General features: G+C 47.8%; 1 protein-coding gene across 1 annotated transcript in view; it reads left to right on the top strand.

Annotated features, from left to right (window-relative positions):
* LOC138471810 (syncytin-A-like) overlaps nt 1-26,002 on the top strand; it is a 57,757-nt gene extending 31,755 nt beyond the window's left edge. Inside the window, exon 2 of the mRNA XM_069609646.1 lies at nt 23,782-26,002. Within this exon, the coding sequence (XP_069465747.1) occupies nt 24,019-25,293 (1,275 nt within the window). The 5' untranslated portion in view covers nt 23,782-24,018 and the 3' untranslated portion in view covers nt 25,294-26,002. The remainder of the gene's footprint in view (nt 1-23,781) is intronic.
* Nucleotides 26,003-26,482: the final 480 nt, after the last annotated feature.

The following is a 26,482-nucleotide window of genomic DNA, read 5'->3' as shown; positions in this document are numbered from 1 at the left end:
TCTAGCTTTCCGCTAAAAGGTGCCCTAATTAACGCTAGATCGCTGGTGGCCCATGCCACTGACATAGCTGATTTAATTAACACAAGGAGACATAGACTTCTTAGCTGTATCCAAAACTTGCTTACACGAGGCTGCAGGACCTTCACTCCTACTAGCTATACCCGAAAGCTACACTATTGTAAGAGCTGATCGTCACATCGAAAAGGGGCGGCATTGCCTTCATCGCTAAGTCAAGTCTAGGGCTCAGAGTAACCACTTTGCCTATCATTAAGTCCTGCAAATTACTTACAGTTAAACTCTCCACAACTAAGACAAGCACATTAAGCATCCCCCTAATTTACAGACCGCCAGGCCCCATCGGGACCTTTGAAGAAGACATTATGACCTTACTCTCGGACAACACCAAACCTACCTCACAAATATTGCTACTAGGCGAGTTTAACCTGGGCTACCACGACCCCAATGACCATCAGGCTAAGGTACTATCTGACGCCTGAGCTGAATTAGGCTTCACGCAGAGAATTAATCAACCTACTCATATGAAAGGTACCTTTACTACACAGACCAAATGAATAGACACCAAAACTAAACAACTAGTGCCACCTACCCTCACGAGGAGCAAACAGAACATTACCACGGATAAGCTTATGCCTCTTCTCTTACCTACCTTAAATGCTTCATCAGAATTATCTGACCCAGCTGAGTTGGTTGAATTGCACAACTCCACCATGACCCGAGCTCTAGACACTACTGCGCCACTTAAAATGTACAAAAGTAAACAAAAAGCCCACCTCAACAACTGGTTTACCCCTCAGTTCAAAGCTATGCATGCTGAAAAAATAAAACTAGACGTCCTAAAGAGAAACTTCCCCTCTGAAGAAAATAAACTTAACCTGAGCGAAATATCTAGCAAAATATCCGGTGCAGGCTAGGATTGTGTTCAGGCTTCTCCTTATTACGCACAAATGCATACATGGAGTCATGCCACTTTACTTGAAAGAACTAGTCTCAGTATAAAATAACATCCGATCCCTTCGATTGGATGAAACAAATACTTTGGCTATGCCACGCTTGAAAACTAAAAAATCCAGAGACTCAGCTTTCAGCTCGGCAGCTCCCCCTAAATGGAATGCGCTTGCAGCCACATTGAGGACCACTTCCACCGTGGAAATTTTTAAGAAGGGGCTGAAAACCGCACTTTTTACATAAATTCTCTCTCCTGTAGGCCAGACCTGATCCATGCATGATTATTGAATATGAGCCTGTCTTGGATTTGGTCCCTTCTTTTCTGTTTTCTGTATTGTTTGTGTGTTGTCGTTTTTAAGCGCCCTTAAGCCTTAGGGTACCTGGTGCGCTATATAAATGCTAAACATAAACATAAACATAAATGCAAAGCTGAAATCATACAGACCAAAAGAGAAACGTATAACGACAGGATTAATAAAGTCAGCTCCAGCACCAAGGAACTCTTTGTGATCCTAAGGGAACTGGAATCCCTCATAGCTCCTGAAAATCCTTGTATCAAGGACAAAGCATGGTGCACAGACATACAAAATGCTTTATCTAACCCAATTGCAGCCAAAAGACTTACTATCACCAAATTATACTCGCACCTGGAACCTGTAGACTTGCACATAAACCGCCCCCCTAAATTCAAATTCTCCCAAGTCCCTACCACAGAGGTAGAAAAAAGGATTGCTTTACTCAAGCCTTCAAGATGCCAAGGCGATACCTGCCCAGCCCAAATAATTAAAGAAGCCACCAAAGACCTGGCCCCATTTATTACCAAATTAATAAATGCTTCATTTTGCACTTGCAGAGTCCCAACTAACCTTAAGGATGCCTGGGTCCTGCCCCTAGCGAAAAAAAGCATCTCTTGACCAAACCATTCCAACCAATTAGAGGCCTATTACAACGGTCCCATTCCTCCTCAAAATCTTAGACAAGGCGGCATACTTCCAAATACAGCAATACCTCGAGACTAACAATCTCCTAGGTCTAAGACAATCGGGCTTCAGACCACTCCATGGCACTGAGACGGCTCTAATAGACCTGAAAATGCAAATTGACTCTCTAAAGGACAAAAGACAATGTGCTCTACTCCTTCTACAAGATCTCTCGGCCACCTTTGATCTGGTGGACCACAAAGTCCTATGCAAACACTTGTATTCTGCAGCTAATTTCTCTCAAAAGCCACGGACTGGATTCAATCCTTTCTTAATAACAGGTCATTGAGGGTTTTCTCCCAGTAGGCAGCCGTGGAACCCTCTACGATTACATCTGGAGTCCCTCGGGGCTCATGTGTGTACCCCACCATTCAGGCATGGATGGTGACCAATGGCTTATGCCTGAATGACGACAAGACAGAAATCCTTATCCTTGGTGCTCCAGCCCATCTTAACAAACTTGATGCGCAATACACATCTTTCTTCATTGATGGTACAGCTATCAAAGTAGCTAAAGAAACCAAAACATTAGGCTTTTACCTAGACGCTACTCTGAACATGGGCAAACAAGTCAATGCCACCTCCTCCGCAACAGCGTACACATGCAAGCTGATTCACGCTTGCAAACCCTATGTATCTACTAAGAGCTGTACTACTCTAGCGAGAGCTTTAATATTGTCGAAACGCGACTATTGCAACACCCTATATGCAGGAGCCAGAAAACATTTTGAGAGATTTGTTAAGCAAATTTTACACCACAATTCCTTTCTCAGAGAAGGGGACGGTGTGCACCACACCTGGGATGTATCCAGCCAGGGTGGCAGCGTTGATACAAGCATACTATGCACAAAGCACAATAAGAGGGATACCCTCACATGCAGAGATGTTCTTGTATGGGGTACAGATACTGCTAGGATGGATCCCAGGGATAAAAGGCAGGGTATTTTGTCTGTCAAATGAATTCCTGTTCAGACCACTGTGCCCCTCCAACATAACACCAGGCACACACACACACACATACATACATACTGCTGGAATGGCAATCAATAGAGTGCATCGATCCCACACTATCACTGACAGGAGTGACTGACGCAGAATTGTTCGTTACACTAGTTGGAGAAGAGGGGGAGATGATGTTTCAGCTGAGCATACCTTGTCCAGTGTAGATAAAGGAAAGAGAGGTGTCCCAGATGACATAATTGGTGAACAAAGAGACTGAACACACAAAGGAAGATTTGGAGAAAGTGCCAAAGAGTTTATGGACAACAGAATCTCATGATGTGGGTATACTAAAAGGGGCGGGCAGTTCACATTAAGATAAAGTAAGGAGCATTGCTAACACAAGTAAAGAAATACCCCCTCTCACGAGACGCAGATGAGGGCATATATGAGACACTGGCCCTCATTACGACCCTGGCGGAAATCGAAAAACGATGGCGGAAATGCAATACCGCCATCGAATAGCGCTCGGTGCGACTATGACCCGTCACCGCAAAGTACGAAGCCATTAGCGACACCGTAGTGAACGCCAACGCTAACTGCACCAAGCACGCGCGCGCGCGCCATGCCAAACCGCAAACACCACCATGGTGCAACGGTACGCCAATTCCGACCCTAGCGGACATGTACCTAACGCCATCAGGCATGGCGTAATGTACCATTCCGCCATGGCGAGAAGTACGGCATCGCGAATCAACCGTAAACGGCCCCACTGAGTGCCTGTACACCGCTCCCTGCCCACAAAGTACAACTCCCCGTAGGTGCAATGAAGCCACAATGCAACCATTGAAATGTACAAGTCACCCATGCATGCCAACGAACAAAAGAAACACAACAGGGGCCAATGGGAGCTGCAGGGCACAGATGGCATGAATACAGAAGCCATCCCAATGGACATGACCACAGTCCCCCACCAAGAAACGCACGCAAACACAGGCACCTGTGACCAGCAATATTCCGAAAATCACATCATTCCACCAGTCCACCTGGCTGACCGGCATCTGTTACACAAAACCCAATCCCCCGCCCCTGAGCATGACAACATTCAAACTGTCATATTGGCAGCCCCCATCCCTGACCTCACTGGGCTTCGTAGGCAAACGCGGCCAGTACAGTACCATGCAACTAAACCCCGAAGCCGGAACCCGATGCAGATCTCCCCACAATACATCGCCCCCCAAATTGGCATATGCCACATCACTTGCAAAGAAAAACGCTACACGGGCCAAATCCGAATAGAAATTTTATGCACATCAAAATCACCAAGCCCATACAGCCATCAGGCCATGAACTCCAAAACACCAATCACCATTGTGGGCTGCTTCCGCAAGAAATGACCAGCCACTACCTGTGTGTCGCCCTGTTCCCCCATGGTACACAGAGCCACAATCACGTACGAAAAGGCAACATGGAAGCGCACAGAACCGCAGGGCCGTCCCAATGGGGAGGCACTAGTCCAGCTGAAAGGCCGAAATGTTGCTCCGAGCCACCAGTACTGCGTAAGGGCATGTGGGCCATTGGCGATCGTCCCATAAGATCATAATGCTGCTCCACTGATTAACACGAAGCAGCAGGTGTCGGGAGTAAAATCCATCTGCAGGAGTGGCATACAGATGGCAGTGGCAAAAGGGGAGGAGATACCTGTCAACCAAAAGAAAAGAAAAAGAACAGAATGGCCATCAGAACTACATTCCAACTACTCACTTCAATGATCACACGAAATCCACAGCCATATGCATGCTAGCCCAACCAAAAGGATCATCACCACCCCAAAACCACTTGCGACTCATAACCATCTATATCGAGGTGCAAACACCATCACAAACGAGTGTACCTGTGCATGCGTCTGTCAAAACAGATTCCATCAGATGGGAATGTTAACGTGCATGGACACAAGTGTCTGAGGGCGCCTCGAGACAGGGAGGGCTCAACAAGGCCAGATGGACGATGGTCCCACAATGGCAGCCCTGCATCACATAGCGTAGGGGAGGCGGATAGATCCCAAGAAGCCCTGTACATGGCAAACTCTGTATCAAATCACCTGCCCATGCATCCATCCATCATTCCCTCATCCCGGGATCAAAATGCCTGAATAATTACTCACATAACATTAGAAACATCCATTGAGTCCGTGCGTTATGCAGCCTGCTAAATCCACAGTGCCCCAGCCCGTAATTCCAGTGTTGTGAAGTAACATGTATTTGGGGAACGGCCGGCCTCATCGCCCACGTAGCTATTGCGCATCCCAAACTATTCATATCAATCATTGCTCCCTCGCCATGGGCCCTGTCTCAAGGACATAGAACAATAGAACGTTACATTTGCAGTCAGACCTGTGGGCATCTCCTCGCCGCTAGCTGGAAACCGAAAGCGCCGCCCCTCGAATTCCTCATTTGCAACATCACGTCGAAAAGGCATCTGTGGCCGTTTGAAATCACTAATTATTCCATCGAGTGCGGCTGTGTGTGAAAATGGCAACTGCCTTCACCCACGAATGGGACGCCCCGCCCGTCGTTGCAACTCGGTACAGTGATGCATGAGGGCCCACCGTTACTCGAGTACTACGTTCCACTGACCCCTCACAAGTCAGTTCGCGACTGCACAGATAGTATGTGAAACAATGGGACCACAGCAGAATGAACATATCAACCAATCTTACACGGCCATCGGGTACAAATACATGAGTGCAATAGCAAGATACAATTCCCCGAATTGCAGCGTTGTGCGCGGGACGTGCTCGGCCAAAGGGGAGAGCAGTTTGCACAGGTGGAATCAATCACCACAGGTGGAGGCCATACAGCCTGAAAACACATAAATTGCACAGCCAGTCTCCTCCAACAACCACACCGAAATGCTACCGGCAGGACTCGCGATGTTGGCCCTGGGGGACCTGATAGCACTGCAAGCGCTCCGACTCCAAGAAGAAGACGAACACCAACTACAACCAGCCGCACGGAGGAGACGCAGGAGGAGGAGGAGGCCAAGGCAGGGCCAGCAAGGGCTGCCAGCACAGCCACTACCACCACGCAGGCAGCCCGCAATCCCACGCCTCCGAGCACATCCGTTCAACCTCACTGATGAGCAGATCCACACCCTCTACCGTCTGGACCGGGACACCATAACCGCCATTGTGGACATGACACAGGCTGACCTTGTCAGCATGATAGATAGCCCAACCGCCATCCCACCCCTACTGAAGGTGGTGTCTGTACTCCACTTCCTGGCCACAGGCACCTACCAGCACACAGTCGGACAGTTGCATGGCATTTCTCAGCCACTGTTCTCACGGACACTATTGCAAGTGCTCGATGCCCTCCTGAAGCACGCAGACGACTACATCTCTCTACCACGCTCGGAGCAGGAAATAACCAACACAAAAGTGGGATTCCATGCACTTGCCGGCATACCGGGTTGCATTGGTGCCATCGACTGCACCCATGTTGAATTGGTCGTCCCACATGCCATGGAGGCCCAGTACCGCAACCGAAAACAATTTCATTCCCTGAATGTACAGATGGTGTGTGACTCCAACAGGATCATTACACATTGTTGTGCCCGATTCCCTGGATCAACCCATGATTCTATGGTCTTGAGGAACTCTACAATACCACGCTACATGGAGCGACACGCAGGGAACAGATCCTGGCTACTCGGTGAGTCTCATTACATGCATGATGATGTGGGGTATGTGAATTGGCATTGACCTGCCAGGAAGGGGGGGGGGGGTGTGCGTACGTATCAATGGCATTCCACATCATACGTTTCTCGTCCACATACAGGTGATGCTGGATATCCACTGAAGAGATGGCTCCTCACACCAGTCCGGAACCCACGGGACCAGCACGAGGAGGACTACAACCATGCCCACTCACGTACCCGTGTAGTCATTGAACAGGCATTCGGCCTACTGAAGACCCGTTTCCGCTGCCTCAGCAGGTCTGGCGGGGCACTCCTGTACCGCCATGAGAAGGTTGCAAAGATGGTGATGGCATGTGTCATGCTCCACAACATGTGCGTACGTAGAAATGTGCCCATGCCCCCTGACGCAGAACTGCAAGCACCTGATGATGGTCATGATGAGGGTGGGGATGTGGCAGCACCTCATGGAGTCTGCGAGGCACCGGAGGCCCGTGACATTCGTCAGCATCTCATTGATGTATGCTTCTAGCACTCACGCCTGGTGGCTGATACATGGACACGGGACTCGTTGCACTACGTGTGTCTGGGACATGCACAATATGGACTGTACGCCTATGATGGCCTAGTACACAAAGATCAATGTCCACACTTCTCATTGGTTGATCGTGCACTTTTTATGGCATATGTGATATCATGTTGAACACCCTATCGACCCGCCACCCAAGTGAGCCCAACACACCCCCTCCACCCTCCTACCTCCCCCCCGAACACCAGTGTCCAAAGATGCTCATTGTCAGTGGGCTGTCGCTATTGCATGCCCCCTCTGCGGGTATCAGGGGCACCCCTGCCTGTGGAGCGCAGGTTCCTTCCAGATCTACGTTGGGGGCTGCCCTGGACGGAACTTGCAACGGATGATGTGTCTGCCTGCTCACGTCCATGCATGTCCCTAAGGGTTTGCGAGAGCTCAGTGAGCACACGGCGCACTGCGGCAAGTTCGGCACATACGTCTTTGGACGTCGCATGCAGTTCCCCCCTCAGGCTCTCGGTGCTTCTCTCAATTTGTGCCCTTAGCGTCTCTGTACCTCTCTCCATTTCTGCCCTAAGTGTCTCAGTTGATGTTTCTATGTCTGCCTTAGTGCCCCCACATTCATCGGCATGGTCCTTGAGGAGTGTGGCCAGTTGCTGCTGTTGTTCGATCAACTGGTCGAGGGACTGTTGCCTCTGCTGGGCCATGGCCATTTGCGGGGGTGTCACAGAGGGGCTGTTGTCCTCATGTTGCCTTGCCACAGGGCTTGTGGGGGATGGGCAGTCGTCGTCTGGTGGGTGCCCCTGCGTGGTATCCTCATGTTGTACGGGATGGAACAGACAGGGGGATTGGGACAGGTCATGGATGGATCTGACTTCGGCATCCCCGTTTTCTGTGTCCGAGCATGCTGCCATCAATGGGGTGTCACCTATGGTGCTGCTGCCACCAGAGGCAGTGCCTTCTGTGGCATCCATTGGGGGGACCTGTGGTGGTGGTGTTGTGGGCATGCTGGCTGCTGGGGTGCCTGTTGATGTTCCCTCCTGTGTGCTGCCACCTGATTTGTGCTGCTGCCGTGTCTTGATGCGTGCAGCTGAGGTGGAGGGTCTCTGGCCGTTGGTCTTGGCCCTCTTTGCAGGTGTGCTGGTAGGGGTGTCCTGTAGCTCGTCGTTTGGATCGGACCCTGTGGTGGAGTAAAGGAGGGCGAGGGTTATTGATGGGTCTGTGGGAATTGGAATGGCATTGTATCACATGCATTGGGGTGGTACCTGAGGGTGATTTGGGTCGGGGCCTTGGAGGTGCTTTGATTTGTGTGTGGAGTGAGGGTGCAGTTGTCTGGCAGCCTGCAGTTAGGGTGTGCCTGCTGCACGTGTAGTGCGTGTATTAGGGGTTTTTAATTATTTATGTATTTATTGTGGGTTTTAACGTGCGCTTGCAGGCCGATGTGTGTGGCCGTTCTCCTGGACATGTGTTTCTGTTGCACTATGTGGACGCATGGTACTTCACATGGATGGAATGTGTGGATTTGGCATTGTTTTATCTGGCCCACCTACCTGAATCTTCGGATGTCTGCACTCCTTTCTCCATCCCTCCGACTCCCTCTATGCTCTCCATTCCGATGGTGGAGGCACAGATTTCTTCCCAGGGGGTCAACTTGATGGGTGATTCAGGACCTCCCCCGGTGGCTGTGGCAATGTTGCGGTTGGCAGAGAGTATGCTGCGGACGCGTATCCGCAGGTCGTCCCATCGCTTGCGGCATTGCTGTGGGGTGCGGGGTGCGGTCCCCACCGCACTTACCCGCTGTGCCACCAGAGCCCATATGGCCTTCTTGTTTGCAAGTGCCGTCCTGGTCATTTGCGTGGAGAAGACGACGGCAGCATTCTCCTGGAGGGTCTCTGTTAGCACGGTGAGTTCCTCACGGGAGAAGTGGACCTGCCGCTTGCGGTCGCACGCTTTCTTCGCTACTTTTCCCATTTTTCTTGGTTTCGCTAGGGTGGTTGACGGGTTGGGGTGTGTTTCAGGGTAGTGATTTTAGTGGTTGTGTGGTTTTAGTGTATTTATAGGTGTACGCCGGGATGTTTCCCGTTCCGGGCCCATGTTTTAACTTCCGTTTCCGTATATTTCCGGGCACCGTACTTTCCGGTAGGCGCACACTGCGGTGGCCGCTAAGAGGGGTGGCGGTATTGCACCTAGGGCGCCTTACGGCGGCGGTGTGGGCCGTTTTGGGGTCATTTCCGCCATCGCGGACTTTGCACTTCCGCCATGCCGTGGTGCTCGTGCCCGATGGGTCGGAATGGGCCGCACTTTGCTCCTTCGTGCAATGGCGGAAACGCTATTTACGCTGTGGCGCTCCGGTCAGTCGCTTTCCGCCAGGGTCGTAATGAGGGCCACTGTATGCTTTATAGCTGCAAGGAATTGTACAGGAATCTACATCAACATGTAATACGGCAGTATATCCAATTAAAAAATCAAAGGGTGGGGTGTGGTGTTTCAGACAGGATTTACACCCTCTTAATGACATTATCAAAGCAAAATATCCACTGGCCCCAAACCCTGCAACAATCTACTGTAACATCCATGCAGAGGCACACTACTTCACAGTAGTGAATTTGAAGAATGCCTTCATCTCTATCACCCTGCATCCTGACTATTTGTATTTGTATTTATTTTATTAATAGAGTGCTCCTGGCCCTGGGGCATCTGGGCACAGGTAGTATCTCACCGCGTTTACGTATCGTGGGATGGGATTGCAACACAAGAAAATGCCTCAAGGGCATATGTATCCAGGGTAATACAAATGAATTTGAGCAATTAAAAAGTAGCAAGCACAGTAATACAGTACGTGGATGACCTTTTAGTGTGAAGCACAGCAGAAGACGAGTGCGGGAAGGATTCAGTGACACTACTAACATTACTGGCTGACAAAGGATACAAGGTGGACAAAGAGAAATTGCAGTATTGTCAAAAGGAAGTGGTTTACTTTGGACATATTGTGTCAGCAGATGGGAGAAAAATAAAAACAGAAAGAGTTGAAGCAATACATAAAACACCCTGACCAAAAACAGTGGAATAAATGCAACAGTTCCTGGGCTTATGTAATTATTACAGAGCATGGGTTTTTGATTACTCTACATACACCAGGCCACTTCTTCAAGCACTCAAGGAAGCTCAGAAAAACAAAAGCAACAGAAAACAGACAGCTGAAATGAATTAAAATGTTGACGAACTCAAACATGAACTGGCACATGCACCAGTATTGGCTACACCCAATTATAAAGAGAAGTTTCATTTGTTTTCCCAATCAGACGGCAAGGTAAGGACAGCTGTGCTGACACAAAAGAAGGGACAGGGTGACAAGCCACTGGCCTATTACAGTAGATCACTAGAAGCAGTGAAGCAGGGACACTTTCTTTGTCAGCAGGCACTTGCTGCCACTGCATTCGCAATTGAGAAAGCTTCAAAAATAATTATGGCATGCCCAGTAATATTGTACATGGAACATGCATTGTTCACAGTACTAGAGAGGTCCAGATCAAAATTGACAACCCAGAGAGCATTGGTTATGAGATTATACTGACAAACCCTGCAATAGAAGTGGTGAGATGCAGGATGGTGAACCCAGCATAATTCATTGCAGAACCAAGAGAGGGTGGAGATTACACACATGATTGTGTGACATGTATGGACAGGAATGAAGGGAACCTCCTGGTAAAAGAAGAAAAACTTGAGGGGGGACATGATATTCATTGATGGGAGCTCAAGTATCGACCAGTATTCAGGAATTGATGGTGTTTTCTTAAACACAGCTATCAGCACACTATCTGCACAAGCAGCCGAATTGGTGGCATTCATTGAGGCACTCAACATGTCAGAAGGGCATGCAGTAAATATATTTTCGGACTCCGAATACTTGCCATCCACTGTACGTCCAGGACTAGCAAGGTGGGAAAGTAGAGGATTCAGGAGAAGTGATAGCACTCCAGTACAACATGCAGCACTTCTGGGTGAATTATTGGAAATGCTGCAACTCCCAGTAGAATTGGCTCTAGAATAAAGTGTAAAGCCCATACAGGAGGGCAAGATTTTATTTAACTCGATAACCAGAAGCAGACAGAGCAGCGAAAGAAGCAGCATATCTGCCAGAAGGGACACATGTGCTGTTCACTGGTGAAGATGAAAAAATACCTGTAGCATTGATGAAAACAAATAAAGGAAAAGATGCACTGCCAGAAAGCTTTAACGCAATGCAAATAATAGAATTACAGGAAGAAGCACCAAATGATGAAAAAGAGCTAGGGAAGAAAAGAGGATGCTCTCTGTCGCCAACCGATTTCTTTTGGCGGCATGACAGCACAGGCAAAGAGGCAATGCCAAATGGAACAGCTTCACTACCCTGCCCACGTGTCGAAAGAGCATGTGGCTGTAGGGATACGTGAGGACTGGTTTGTACCCAATTTGTACGAGTAGGTGTCTGAATTTGTACATAATTTTATGAATTGACAAAAATTCTTGCCAGGTCACACTTTGAGAGTGGTACAGGGAACATTACTGCAATCACAGGGGCCCTTCCGGCACTTGCATATCGACTGTCGATATGCAAGAGCAAGACAGATGTACCTCTTATAGATCCATGCTTACTGTGGTGTGCCTGTTTTCATGTTGGCTTGAGGCTGGTCCGAAAAGAGTGCTGAAAATTTGGCCACGATTCCCAAAGGGCTTCGACTATCTTCGAAGGCAGCCACTTTTTTCAAATCTCTACTGCTTCCGGGTGTGCTAGCTGCAGCTAATGCAAAGTGGCTTCAGCTGACAAGGTACGAATTGCTGCAATTGCCCAATTCAACAGCAAAGGGCCTACATGTAGTAAATGAGGAGTTGAGAGCACTACGTCTAGAGGCTCTTCAAAATAGGTATATTTTGGGCCTTCTTACTGCTATAGAAGGAGGTCCCAAGTTTGGGAGCAGTTGCTGCACAGTGAGGCCCGATGGAGATGCTTCAAATTAAATTTGAAAGCAGCAATCAGTGAAATACAGACACTTCACGAAAGGATGACAAATGAAGTTAGTGGGGTGCAGTCAAACAACTGGCTGGACAGCATTTTCACTAGGGTGCCCGCTTGGCTTTCCTAAGTATTTAGAGTCACTGTCCCTGCATTGGTCCTCATGCTTGTCACCTTCTGCTTTGGCAAACCCCTTTTTACACTCTATACTAACAAAAAGAGGAAAATTCATGCTGCCCCTGAATGTTAACGGGGTAAAAGGCAAAAATGAGCATACTAACAAACTAACTAAGGACGAAAAGATTGATGATGAAGTTGACTGGTTAACAACACAGCCTGAGGATTTAGAAAACTATGATGCATACTGGATTTCATGTGATAAGGATGACTGGGGGTGTATAATAATAGAGGGACCCTTGGAAAAATGGGGGAGGGTGATGGCGATATGACAAGACTAAAGAGTGTGGATACCTAAGAAGAAAGTAGCTGAGTGGTCTGAAAAACCAGAGGGTGTTTCAATGCCTAGAGTCCGGGGATTCCTTACTCAGGTGGCCAGGGAATGGCCATCGCCTTTGGATCCAGACCCTGGTGGTGGATAAGTGTTAGATGGTCACCTGAGTGGGAGGTCCTCAGAGAGTAGGGGAGGAGCATCCGATGTCGAGACATGGTGTCCCCTTTTACAGATGTCCCATCTTATTTTATAGGACATTCCAACTTCCCAGATTTCCCCCCCTTTCCTACACAAAAACTGATCCGAGGACGAGGAGGTCTGAGGCTAAAATGAGTACCACCCATGCAATACATTGGACATGTCCCACTTATAAGATCGGGCAGGGTCAGGCACTTGATCTTAATTACATACACCTGGTACCTATTAGCTCTCCCACATGTTTAAAAGGTGGAACACTGAGACACACTCAGAGCAAGGCGATGCACGGGAAGGAGCAATTCTTCCAGGGCGACAGCAAACCAGGCAGAGCAGAGTGACAGGCCGAGAGATGGAACTGTGGTATGGAGAAACCTTGGACACCCCGACGAGAGATCATTACCTCCGAAGGGCCTTCAGGTTGCGCAAGGAATCCCGGCCAGAGAGAAGAGACAAACCTCTTTTGTGTTTCAAGGATACTAGCCACCCTCACGGGTGAACGGCAGAGTTGGGAAGGTGCAGCGGCAGTTGTGGTATCAGCCTTGACTTCAGGATCAAAGCCGCAAAAGACAAAAATAAATTAACACAGTTGGTGAGTTGATGAAAGCAATAACAGTCTGGTCTGTGTTAAATGAAACTTGATGGCAACAGTATCCGATGAATTAAGGTTGTGCGTGTGCCGGTAAGACGCGAGTGAAAGCAAAGCATTGTAAAGAACTGTAAATTAAAGATACAAAGTAACAAAGTGGTCCGGCGATAGAAGATTGCCCAATCGAAAGTCTCTGTGAAATGTCTGATGCTGTAGAAGGGGCAGGAAGAGAAAGAAACTGAAATGCAAGATTTGAACTGTTAGGTTTGATCCCGGCAGAGGGAAATCTGGATGATGCTGTAGAAGCGGCAGGAAGAGAAAGAAACTGAGATGCAAGATTTGTACTCTTAGGTGTGATCCCGGCAGAGGGAAACCTGGATGTGAGAGATGTCTTTGAACAGTTAGGTTTGATCTCGGCAGAGGGAACCTGATGTGAGAGATATTTTTGAACTTTGAAATAAGTACTGTGCTAGAAACTACACTTACCAAGAGGCCTTGATGTAGGAGAGAAAAAGTGACGTTTGCCACTTCAATCTTCTCTTCTTTCATCAAACGTCACTTTTGAGGAGCAGAAGGAAAGTGAAAGGAGGCTTGAGCCCAACGGAGGGAAGCCTATTATGGTGTGATTGAAGCTTGGGCAAGGGAACCCCCACAAATTGTGATTGAAAGGTTTGAGCCTGGCGGAGGGAAACCTGTACTGAATTGTGGTAACCAGAAGGAAACAAACTTTTGTTGAACTGTATTACAAGCTAAAAGGTGACCTGGGCTGGAGTGAGAGAAAGCCGAGAGGTCCCGCAGATAAACTATTGATTTTTCGTGGAAGGCCAAGTGGGCACTGATACATAAAACAAACTGCATCCTTGTGTCCAAAGCCAGAGTGTGTCGTAAGGTCCAAGTGTGCCACCTTACTCCATGCTACAAAACGTGGGGAAGGGAGTTTACTTCTTTTGAACACTTATTTTCCTTTTTGCATTAATGATAATGATGTGTTAGTTATATAGCGCCTTTATCCAAAGCGCTTTACAGAGCACATATTTACATACAATATCACCCAACCGAAATTGGTACTCATTTATCGACCTCGGAAGGATGAAAGGGTGAGTTAGCCTTGCCTGGATTCAAACCTTCGACCTGCAGCACACGCTCAGATTGCAGCAGCGAGCGCTCATCCCGCTAAGCTATTTTACTGGCTTACACATTCCCTTTACACATTTATTGTATTAGAACGAGGGCAGGCATTAGGTTTATTAATATAGGTCATTTTATTTTGACTAACGACTGATTAGGACTGTATTTTCTTTTTGTTTGATGGTCAAGAATACTACCATCTTAGTTATAGGGCAAGTTAGGAGTTTCGTTTTTCAACCCTATTTAAACCATCAGTAAAGGTTTTGAAACATGCAGCTCTTGTGTCAGTATCTACTTGTGATACCATGATTCCCTCACATATGGTAAGTGGGATATGACTCAATTGAAACAAGTTGGGGAACCTTAACATTTCAGAAACTTAGTAACCGAGCCTCAGACCCCACTACCGCTACAAAAGTTGAAAACCCATGTTGATTATTGTCATACCGCCCAAAGGAGAAAAAATAATTATTGAAATAGACAGTAATGACTGGATATATAGTATAAAATATAGTTCTCCCAAATACATATCCCTGTCATCCAGCAAGACACATTTCTTTCAGTCTCAGGTTTTACTGGACACCCTACCTCTCTCTCATTACCATATACAACAGTGGTATCGGCTAATCCTAAGAATAAGACAATCCCGGGTCTTTATGAGGCCTGGGGCATTGAGTTACCCCTTTACGGAAACATTTCTCTTTAATAGTGAATCACCCTCTCATTCTGGTCTATCTGGTGTAAACTCTGGTGCTCCGGGATCCCCACCTCAATCGGAATCAAGTACCGAGGGACTAGAGTTTTTTTAAACCTCCTCTGGAGAAAGCGAGACCATCTTCTTTTCAGGATTTGTGGGTGAGTCAGAAAGAATCCTCACACCTACTGGGAATATTTCTTTAATTGAAGATGTGCTAGGACAGTTGGCCGCCCATCAGATACAAGCAGAAACCCGTCTCCAATCAAGCTTAGAGCAACTATTTGCATTACAAACAAAACCCCTATTACCTCAAGGCATACTACAACCCTATTAAGATGGAGAAGATTTGGGAAATACGTTTGGATGGGGTGAGAACCTATAAATCTGTTATTTGGGATCACTATTGAAGGGGAAATTGTAAACCTCCTATCAGTTACTTATGGTAGAGAACGTAGATATGTTCTGGACATGCTCTGGGATAACAGGGAAGAAAGAGAAGAGGCACCCATTCCTCATTCCTCTTTCACAAACGGCCACCAGATTGCAATAGCAAATGAAACTTGTTTGAAATCTAGTCTATACTCATATGGAAAAAGCCCAAGCACAACAAAAGTCCACCTAAGACAAAAAGGTAAACTTAAGATAATTTTCAATAGGACAAAAGGTACTAGTCGTCTTACTTACCTCGGAAAACAAACTTGTCTCAAAGTGGTATAGGCCGCATGAAATATTAGAACAAACAGGAACCTGTACATTTAAGGTAGCCCAACCTGACAGGAAACAAAAGACCCATCTCTACCACATAAATCTCTTAAAAGAGAGGAATGAAAATCCTTCCGCCGCCAATGCCACGATTTTATCTTGTTTGGTACCCGAAGAAATGGATAACTTTGAATTAATTCCCCAAGAGCTGTCTAGTCAACAAGATTTAAAATATTTAGTTACACTTAGGCACTTACCACTACATTAGAATTCCCAAGGGAAAAGTGGTCCATCTGAAACCGTATAGACTCCTGGAAGCCCATAGACAGACAGAGGTAGTGGAAGTGAACAAAATGCTAAAGGCAAATATCTTCGAACCCTCCTCAAGCCCATGGTCCTCCCCTATAGTATTGGTCAAAAATCCTGACCATTCCAGCAGGTTTTGTATAGACTTCTGCCAAGTCAACGCCATCTTCGAATTCGATACCTAGCCCATGCTGAGCAATGACAAATTAATCGATAAACTCGGAAATGCACATTCCTATCCACCCTAGACTTAACCAAGAGGTACTGGCAGATGCCAATTCATGGACAGCTTTCTCTATGCCCCTGGGACTATTCCAGTTCAATATCCTCCCTCTTTTGGCTTACACAGACTCCTGCCACTTTCCAACGACTTAAGGACAAAATATTACAGCCCTACTCTGATTTCTGTGGGGCTTATATTGACGATATAGTCATTTATAGTAAAAGATGGGAAGACCATTTTTTCCATCTCTTTACTGTTATGATAGCCCTCAGAGAAGCCAGCCTAACTCCCAATCCATCCAAATGCAACCTGGCTCAATCAGCTGTGAAATACCTTGGCTTCTTTGCAGGGAATGGTAGTGCCCAACCTCAACACGAAAAAGTGAAAGCCGTCCTAGATACCCCACGCCTAAAACTAAGAGATCTGGGGGGGTGTGGCTTGGAGTCATGGCGGTCGGTTTGGCTCTGTGAGAGCTCCCGTCTGGCGCCACGCTACCAGCTACAATGTCCAGTGAATACTGAGTTCTAAACGACTGAAAAGTAAGGCAGTGCGGCAGAGATATAGGAGCACATTTTGAGAGGTTCCGACTCGGCTCCGACATGGTTATCGGCTGATCCCTCTGGTCCGGAGCTGCGGGGAGCCCACCCTGAGAGCGAAAAACAAGATGGCGGACCTGGCTTGATCCTGATGGCGCCATTGGAGGGGCAGCCCAAGCGGAGCTCATGACCTATGCGGGGCGCTGAGGGGTGCCGGAGCCTGGCTGCGGCCCTGTGAGGGATCCGGTGGCCCCAGCGGACCGAGTGAGGAGCCCCCAGCGGGCAGCGCTCTCTGCCTTCCCGCGCTCTGCCCTCCTCTCCCCTTCCCGCCAAATTAATCATCTTGGGGATATCGGGGGGTGTGAGGCCTGCTTGTGCGACATCGCACCTCGGACGCAAGCAGCGGAGGACGTCCATCAGCACTGGGTTCCCCAGCGAGCCCCAGCGGTCCCTTCGGAGACCTCCACCTGGGTGGCAGCCTCAGACGCGAGGACAACTCTGGCTCGGCCCTCCTCCTGCTGCCATCGGCCGGTGGCCCTGTGGTGTTCGAGCTAAAAAACATGGCGCTGGTGCGCAGTGCATTCTGGGGGAACTCAGAGCCATGATGGATATTTATCCATGCCTCAGTGGAAAGCTGCACTTGCTTTGCGAAACAACATGTTTTCAACGTTATTCGCTGATGGGTTTGGAATGCAGGCCTTCTCAGCCAAGGACACGGCGCTGGGAAAGCTAAGATCCGCAGGTGCCGGCTGGTACCTGATAACGAAGTTTGTTATGCCTGCGCCAAGGTTTTGAGATGAGTTATGGAATTGTTTTCCGGGGCGCTTAGGAGAGGGAAGCGCTGTGCTCCTTGAGGTTACTGTCGGTTGACCCAGCTGGCAACCAACGGTCACCCATCAATGCGCAAGCGCATTTGCCAGAAGGTTCGAGAAGTTGCCACCCCTTGTTGAGGAGGGCATATATGCGGAAGCCCTCAACGGTCAGACGGGATAAGCACAAAGACCTCAGTCGGAGGGGGGACGCCCTGGTCCGATATACCTGTGGGCTGTTGTGCTCTTTGCCTGGCTGTTGTCGGGGTCTTTCAGCCGCTTCTGGCGAGATGAGGTTTTGTCAAGTTACGCCCATGGTGATGTATTCCTGCTAATTTCCTATGATTTATCTGATTTATGCTTGTATTGTATATATGCCTAACTACGAATAAATAGCCGTATAAGTGCTACTTACTCTCTAAGCGTGCGTGTGGTTGTAAGTCATTGCGTTGTCTACCTGCGTTCAAAGTATTGGCTCTGCGGCTGCACTGGTGATGAATTACTGTCCGTGCACTATTGGCGAGCAATACATATTTTGGCACTGCGGCTGTACTGGTGATAAATTACTGTCCGTGCATTTGGCGAGCAATACATCTTTGGCGATGAGGATGGGATGGTTTGTGATCAATTGTTCCAAACATTAAAGAATCCGGTTGAACGCAGATAGGTTTTGCTTACATTGCGAGCGAAAGGTTGTTTTCATTTGGCAGAGAGTGCTGGACGGTGTTAATCTGTTCTGTGTGTGTGTGTGTGCGTGTCTGCGCAAGTGACTGCGGTGTGGAAAGAAATATTTATATATATATATATATATATAGGGGCTTTGTACATTACTGCAGTGATGAATAGTTTGTTCAAGAAAAAGGGAGTTCTCGCTGGCGGTGAATGTCCCGATGTGATGATTCCAGGGTGGGTGAAAAGCCCATATGATAAGTTGGCTCAGTTATGGGCATGCGGTGCAGGGCTGTGTGAAACATGGGATGGTGAAGTGGGAGACGCTGATCCGTCAGAAGTAATGTCTTGTTTACAACAGATTTCAGTAAAAAGGGGAAAGGAATGCGCCGCGCTAGGCAGGCGGGGTTGGGTTCTCCTGCATGCCTACCGCAAGATGCATCAGAAAAATGTGGAAATGAATTATAATATTTTGCGACTGGAAAAAGAGTTAGCTGCTGAGAAACAGATTGCGTTTAATGCAGCAGATTCAGATGAAACTTTTCAAAGACAAAGCTGACAAATATCAGGCTGTGGCTGAAAGGGCAGCAGTCAGAGTAGCCCGATATAAGTATAGAAAAAGACGGGGAGGGGTCAACCAAAGAAAAGTGGCAGCGGTAATCGCTACCGCAGATGTAAATTGGGATCCCGATAAATGGGATGGAGACATCTTTGACTCAACAGGCCCAGAGAGTAGCTCGGCAAATGAGTCAGATTCCAAAGCAGAAATTAATCAAAAGGCAGTGGCAGCCAAGCCGGTTAGAAGACGCCGTGCTGGGCCCCACCCGCAGGACCCTGGAGGCGGGGTTGTGGATTTAACCACGCTGGAAGATTACACTCAGCAGGAGGTTGGAGAAATCATTACTCGTTTGAGGCAAAAGTCAGGGGAACCTTTATTGACATGGATGGTGAGACTGCTAGACGGGGGAGCTGCAGGGTTGTTCGTAGATGCTGCAGACTCACCGCGCTTTTTGCCTTTGTCCAATGACACTAATGTACAGGAGGTCTTAAGGGCAGGGCCGCCCCCTGATGAGAATGGCCAACTTTCACAAATGTCTTTGTTGAACTTAGCAGCCCAAACATGTAACCGCAAGTACCCCATTACCACAGATTGGCCTAGTGAGGAAACAAAGTGGTATACTTTGAAAGAGGCGATTCAAAAGGTCAGAGAGCATGCTATGAAAGAGGCAATTCATATAGATGCTCCAGGACACATGGGGGCCGTGTCACTCTCAGTTTCAACTAGAAACATGGTGATCAGAACTGCACCGCCCGCATACAAAAGTGTCATTATGACTTTGCTCGTAGGTATGACGGGCAAACCCACAGATGAAGTAGTGGATGCCATTCGGCAACTGGCAGATTTAGGGGAGTGGGATAAGAGTGACACCAGGCCACGGGAGAGAGAGGGGCGTAGTGAGAGAAGAACTGAAGGCAGGAGGCAAGATAGTAGAGACTCCCGAGTGTCCAGAAAAGACATGTTTTTGGCCCTGTTAAAAGATGGTGTGCCACGGGAAGAAATTGATGGCATTGAAACCAGGGTCATGTACGAACTATACAGAAAGAGAGGGCTTGCAGCCAAGGAGCGCTACAAACAGGTTAAGAAACAGGTAGTGACTAAACCACAGGGGGACACCACCCCTTCTGCCCCTCCTGAGGAAGAACAGGAGGAGGGGTCTATGGGGACACCTTCCCCGTACCAACCGACATATGCTGATTTGAGGAAGGTGGTGAGTGCGATGCTAAAGGCAGAGTCAGGTTACACTCATTCAAAATTTGACTAGGGTTATGGCCAAGCTCCGGCAGCGTCTGCTCGCATAAAGGTGGATAGGCGGCCCCATGTTAATGTTAAGATTTTTTGGGGACCAGGAAATACGCAAGGGGTGCGAGCATTGATAGACACCGGGGCGGAGGCCTCTCTGATTCACGGAAATCCGACACGATTCAAAGGCAGACACTTTACTATTACAGGTCTAGGGGGGAAGGAGACCCCCACAGTACAAACTGAAGTGGAAATGAAAATAGGCAGTTTGGCTAGGCAGAAATACCAAGTGTTGATTGTCCCGATACCTGAGTACATAATTGGCTTTGACATTCTGGAAGGGTTGACTTTAGGACTTGGAGGTAAAAAATACCAGTTTGGAGTGAGTGCATTAATTTGTACACCCATTACAGTAGGCAAATTGAAGATGCCCCCAGTACATCATCCTGTGGCGACCAAGCGAGTAGCAATGAAGCAATACCGCATTCCTGGGGGGCAAAAGGAAATTTCAGACACCATCAAAGAGTATGTAGAGGCGGGTGTGTTACGACCTATCACTACCGCCTGGAATAACCCCCTCTGGCCCGTCAAAAAAGGGGATGGGTCTTGGAGGATGACGGTGGACTACCACGAGTTAAATAAACACACTCCTCCCTTGGTGCCCGCAGTCCCAGATGCCATTACCTTGATTGAAAATGTCCAAAAGTTTGAGGGGACTTGGTATGCAGTGGTAGATTTAGCCAATGCATTTTTCTCTGTGCCAATTGCTGAAGAGCAGTTTGCATTTTCTTGGAGCGGGCGTCAGTACGCCTTCACAAGGTTACCTATGGGGTACATACATAGCCCGACTATCTGTCACCGGCTGGTGGCAGAGCACTTAGACAAGATACCGTGTAAACCGGACATACAAATCTCTCACTACATTGATGATATTTTGAGTCAGGGCAAGGATGAGCGCAGTGTGCAAAACCAATTAGAAGTCATTATGGAGGGATTGAAGAAGGAAGGGTGGGAGATTAACCCGAACAAGATTCAAGGCCCAGCTGAGACAGTGATATTCCTAGGGATTCAGTGGCATAATGGGCATCGAGAAATGGTGCCAAAGGCCCGACAGAAAATACTTGAGTTTACCACTCCAATGAACAAAAAGCAAGCTCAGCAGTTCATAGGGCTGTTTGGGTTCTGGAGACAGCACATTCCCCATTTAGGGCAGATACTGCCCCCCCTTTACAAAGTGACACGAAAGAAATATGAGTTTCAGTGGGGGGAAGAGCAGCAGAAAGCATTCGAGTTGGCAAAAGACACCGTGCAGCAGGTGCTCGATCTATGGCCATTGAAGGAAGGCGAAGTGGAATTGAATGTGTCTGTACAAGACAATTATGCTAACTGGAGTGTGTGGCAGAAACAGGACAGGAAACGTGTGCCATTGGGGTTTTGGAGTCGTAAGTTGCCCGATGCTGGTAACTCATACACCCCATTTGAAAAGCAGTTGCTGGCATGTTACTGGGCCCTGGTTGATACTGAGCAAATGACGGTGGGCCATGATGTATTGATGAGGCCAGAAATACTGATTATGCAATGGGTGTTGAGTTCTCCTAAAACACACAGAATAGGACATGCCCAGGAAGCCAGCATAATTAAATGGAAATGGTACATTCAAGACAGAGCCAAATCAGGAAAGGGTGGGGTTGCAAAGTTACACGAGCAAGTAGCCAACATACCGCCCTCGGATTACATACCACCAGAAGTGTCTGAGAAACGCGAGTCTCCCGTGAAATGGGGAGTACCATATGGCGATTTGACCGTAGAGCAGACAGAGCATGCCTGGTTTACTGATGGCTCAGCCCGATATGTGGGAACAGAGCGATACTGGAAAGCGGTGTCATATAATCCCAAGACAAAAAAGATTTTGACGACGTCAGGGAAAGGGAAGAGCAGTCAGTTTGCAGAGCTTTACGCAGTTTACCAAGCATTGAAACAAGAGACCCCTGGTCGATGTCATTTGTACACAGATTCATGGTCAGTGGCGAATGGGTTGGCGGTGTGGCTGCCAACCTGGCAAAAGAATGGGTGGAAGATTCATTCGAAAGAATTGTGGGGAAAAGAATTGTGGCAAGATATTGCAGAAATGATATCACAAAGTGAAGTCACAGTGTATCATGTGGATGCGCATTGTGCGACAGATTCATTGGAACGTTGGTTTAATTCTGTTGCAGATGAACACACCAAGATTTCATCTGTGGATGCGGAGGCTCAGGAAGACGATTTGGAGGGTTTGGCCAAGTGGGCTCACCAGAAATGTGGGCACCTTGGAGAAAAGGCTACTATCAGGTGGGCACAAGCTCGAGGAATTAGTATTCCTTTAGAGGTAGTGAAAACAGTTATCTTGCAATGTCCGGTGTGCCAACACCAACAGCATAGGCCTATCCCTCAGATTGTTCACGGCACGTTGCGAAGAGGAAAGTTACCAGGTCAAATTTGGCAGATCGATTTTATCGGTCCTCTGCCAATCAGCAAAGGTTGTCAGTATGCATGCACTATTGTGGATACTTACTCTGGATACATGATGGTTTTGCCATGCAAGCGTGCCACACAACTGAATACCATTAAGTTGCTAGATCAGATCACATTGCATTACCGAGTGCCTTTGCAAATTCAAAGTGACAAATGGTCACACTTCAAAGGCAAATTAATTCAGGACTATTGTCAGGAGAAGAGTATAGAGTGGCTTTACCACGTGCCCTATCACCCGGAAGCGTCAGGGTTAATTGAAAGAATGAATGGGTTGTTGAAGGAACAGCTACGCAAGTCTGGAGATGGCAGTTTGGCAGGTTGGCGTGATCGTGTGTTTGATGCGGTGCAAGTGTTGAATAATAGACCGGTGAACAATCATGAGACTCCATTGTTGCGACTAATGACTCCTGCTTTACAGATTCAACCTAACCTAGTTAGAGAGACTCTATTGTACTGGGAGATCACCCCGGGCTCTTTAGCTCCCTATCGGGCGACTCCCGAGTCAGCAGGGGTAGACCTGCATTCTCATGAAGAAATCAGATTAGACCCGAGAGGGATTGTTGTGATTGAAACAGGGATTGGAGTACAAATTCCTCCAGAGCATATGGGATGGATTGCCCCGAGATCTGGACTAGCATTGAAGGGAGTTCAAGTGCTGGGAGGGGTCATTGATGCTGATTACCAAGGCGAGATCAAAGTCATCTTGATGAATAGTGGGGACCAAGTGTTACCGATTCATAAGGGTGATAGAGTGGCTCAGCTAATTATCATCCCTGTTAAGTTGTCCATGATTAAAAAAGGGGAGCCTCCCGCAGTGTTAACTACCCGTGGGGATCGTGGTTTTGGCTTTTCAGACAGCATGATACCGGGTGCAAAGGTGTGGGTCGAAAGGCCAAGTGGTCCACCAGTGCCCGCAGATGTTATTGCATCAGGCAAAGACCAGATAGTCTTAGTAATGGAACCTGGTAAAGACAAATGGCAGTATGTGCCCGCAGACAAATGTTACCTAAGAGAGTGATTTTCAACACTGATATCTCTTTTCTGGGTTTGCCTTGTAGATCCTGTGTCTGGCTGGTGTGATTGTGGAACTAAATGGACTCCATTTGGGAGAGTCAAACGGCATGATGCTCCGGATAAAAAATGTCATATCTGTGCCAATGATCCATGGGAGATCGATGATGAGGAGCAATGACGTCCAAAAGCAGCTCGATACCGATGCCGAAAAGCCAGCCAGACCAACGACATGGATTCATGGAAGGCGATGAACACGTCAGGTGCAAGTGCAAACAACATCGATGCCAGCTATGCAAGAGGCGTCTTTAGGACGGCGAAAATATTCCCCGATGATTACCCAAACGGAGAATATGTGGACATACCTGGCACAACAAGTACTCAACATTATGCACTTTTGCTTAACCGATGTGCCCAATGCTGAAGCTTTACTAACTACGTGTTTAGTTGCAGTGCCGACGCCAGTCCCGGTTCTAAAGCACATTTTTGGCGTCACACACAATGATTCGTTAGTTCAAGATTCCGATATCAGACAATCTTTTTCCGTCTATGAGTACTGCAGGTTTTGCAAGGAAACGGATCGCAAATGGAGAAATCTGACACGTATTATAACCTACAATATAACTCAAGGCGATGTGTGCTACTTTATGACCTGCAATACTAAAGAAATTGGCAAATGCCAACAGCTAAATTTAACCAAACAGAAGAATCAAACTGTGTTCGAGAAACGATTGTGTTCACGAGTTCCAAGCACATGTACCAGTGTGAATAATACTATGTCTTGCAATCATACCGTAATAGCTGCCAGTCATCTAAATCATGTGAAACTTCCAACAGGATGGCTCTTTTCATGTGGTAACATCACATTCACTTACATTCCAGCTAACATTTCTGGAGGTCTGTGTGCCTTAACTCGATTAGGACTAATGATGTTTCCTTTACACCCAGCAATATCTCGAAACAAAAGATCAACTTTTGAATCTGTGGGTCTATCCCCCGATTGTGATTCACATGTGCATTTACTATCAGAGGCTGAAGTTCTAGCATTAACCCTTTCATTAGTAGGAGTTTGGGGTTTATCTGCTGGGGGGTACACGTCTTTGATCAAATTAGCATGTTTAGTAGTAAAAGGACTCAATCATACTTCTCAAGCTTTAGAAGAGTTACTCCTTGACAGCAAAGTTATTAGAAAAGCTACTTTGCAAAACAGAGCTGCTATTGATTACTTATTGCTGAAGCATAATTTAGGCTGTAACGCAGTTGAAGGTATGTGTTGTTTCAATCTAAGTGACCATTCACGATCCATTGAAAGTCATATTCGAGGTTTGAGGGATCTCATTTCTCAAGTGTCCCAAGAGCAAACTGGGAATTGGTGGGATTGGTTATTTTCATGGATTCCTGATATTGGAGGTACACTGCGTTATGCCTTTGCTTGCATTTGTATTATATTAGCTATCATAATAGCTTGTTGTTGTTGTATTCAATGTATTCCCAACTTGGTTTTAATATTTCGGCGGTTTCAAAGACCGCCTCCTTTGCCAGTGGGCTATGGAAGGTAAATATCCAAGGGTGGATTGTGGTGTTCGAGCTAAAAAACATGGCGCTGGTGCGCAGTGCATTCTGGGGGAACTCAGAGCCATGATGGATATTTATCCATGCCTCAGTGGAAAGCTGCACTTGCTTTGCGAAACAACATGTTTTCAACGTTATTCGCTGATGGGTTTGGAATGCAGGCCTTCTCAGCCAAGGACACGGCGCTGGGAAAGCTAAGAGCCGCAGGTGCCGGCTGGTACCTGATAACGAAGTTTGTTATGCCTGCGCCAAGGTTTTGAGATGAGTTATGGAATTGTTTTCCGGGGCGCTTAGGAGAGGGAAGCGCTGTGCTCCTTGAGGTTACTGTCGGTTGACCCAGCTGGCAACCAACGGTCACCCATCAATGCGCAAGCGCATTTGCCAGAAGGTTCGAGAAGTTGCCACCCCTTGTTGAGGAGGGCATATATGCGGAAGCCCTCAACGGTCAGACGGGATAAGCACAAAGACCTCAGTCGGAGGGGGGACGCCCTGGTCCGATATACCTGTGGGCTGTTGTGCTCTTGGCCTGGCTGTTGTCGGGGTCTTTCAGCCGCTTCTGGCGAGATGAGGTTTTGTCAAGTTACGCCCATGGTGATGTATTCCTGCTAATTTCCTATGATTTATCTGATTTATGCTTGTATTGTATATATGCCTAACTACGAATAAATAGCCGTATAAGTGCTACTTACTCTCTAAGCGTGCGTGTGGTTGTAAGTCATTGCGTTGTCTACCTGCGTTCAAAGTATTGGCTCTGCGGCTGCACTGGTGATGAATTACTGTCCGTGCACTATTGGCGAGCAATACATGTTTTGGCTCTGCGGCTGTACTGGTGATAAATTACTGTCCGTGCATTTGGCGAGCAATACAGGCCCCCCCAGCAAAAACCTACGATCCTCTGCCGGAACACCGCAGAGGGGGCCCAGCTCCACAATCAAACTCTGGTCGATTGGGGGAAAAGCCGGTGGCCTGAAGCGGAACACTCTGGGGGGGCTAATATCCGGCACATGATAGAGCAGCGCGCTCTGGCCCCACCGCGGATTCTTCGGAAACTCTGGGACACAGCGAGTCCACGAATCCACTTGCATGAAGGCTTCAACCACAAGGGCCTCAGAGTCCCCTCCAGATCTCAAACCGGGACACAATTTCCCCCCCCCCGGGACACAGCATTGGGGGGGG

Source organism: Ambystoma mexicanum, chromosome 8, assembly GCF_040938575.1.
Source record: "Ambystoma mexicanum isolate Mex_15411 chromosome 8, UKY_AmexF1_1, whole genome shotgun sequence".
Lineage (NCBI taxonomy): Eukaryota > Metazoa > Chordata > Amphibia > Caudata > Ambystomatidae > Ambystoma > Ambystoma mexicanum.
The sequence above is the reverse complement of the archived record's forward strand: the minus strand, read 5'-3'. Positions and strand labels throughout refer to the sequence as shown.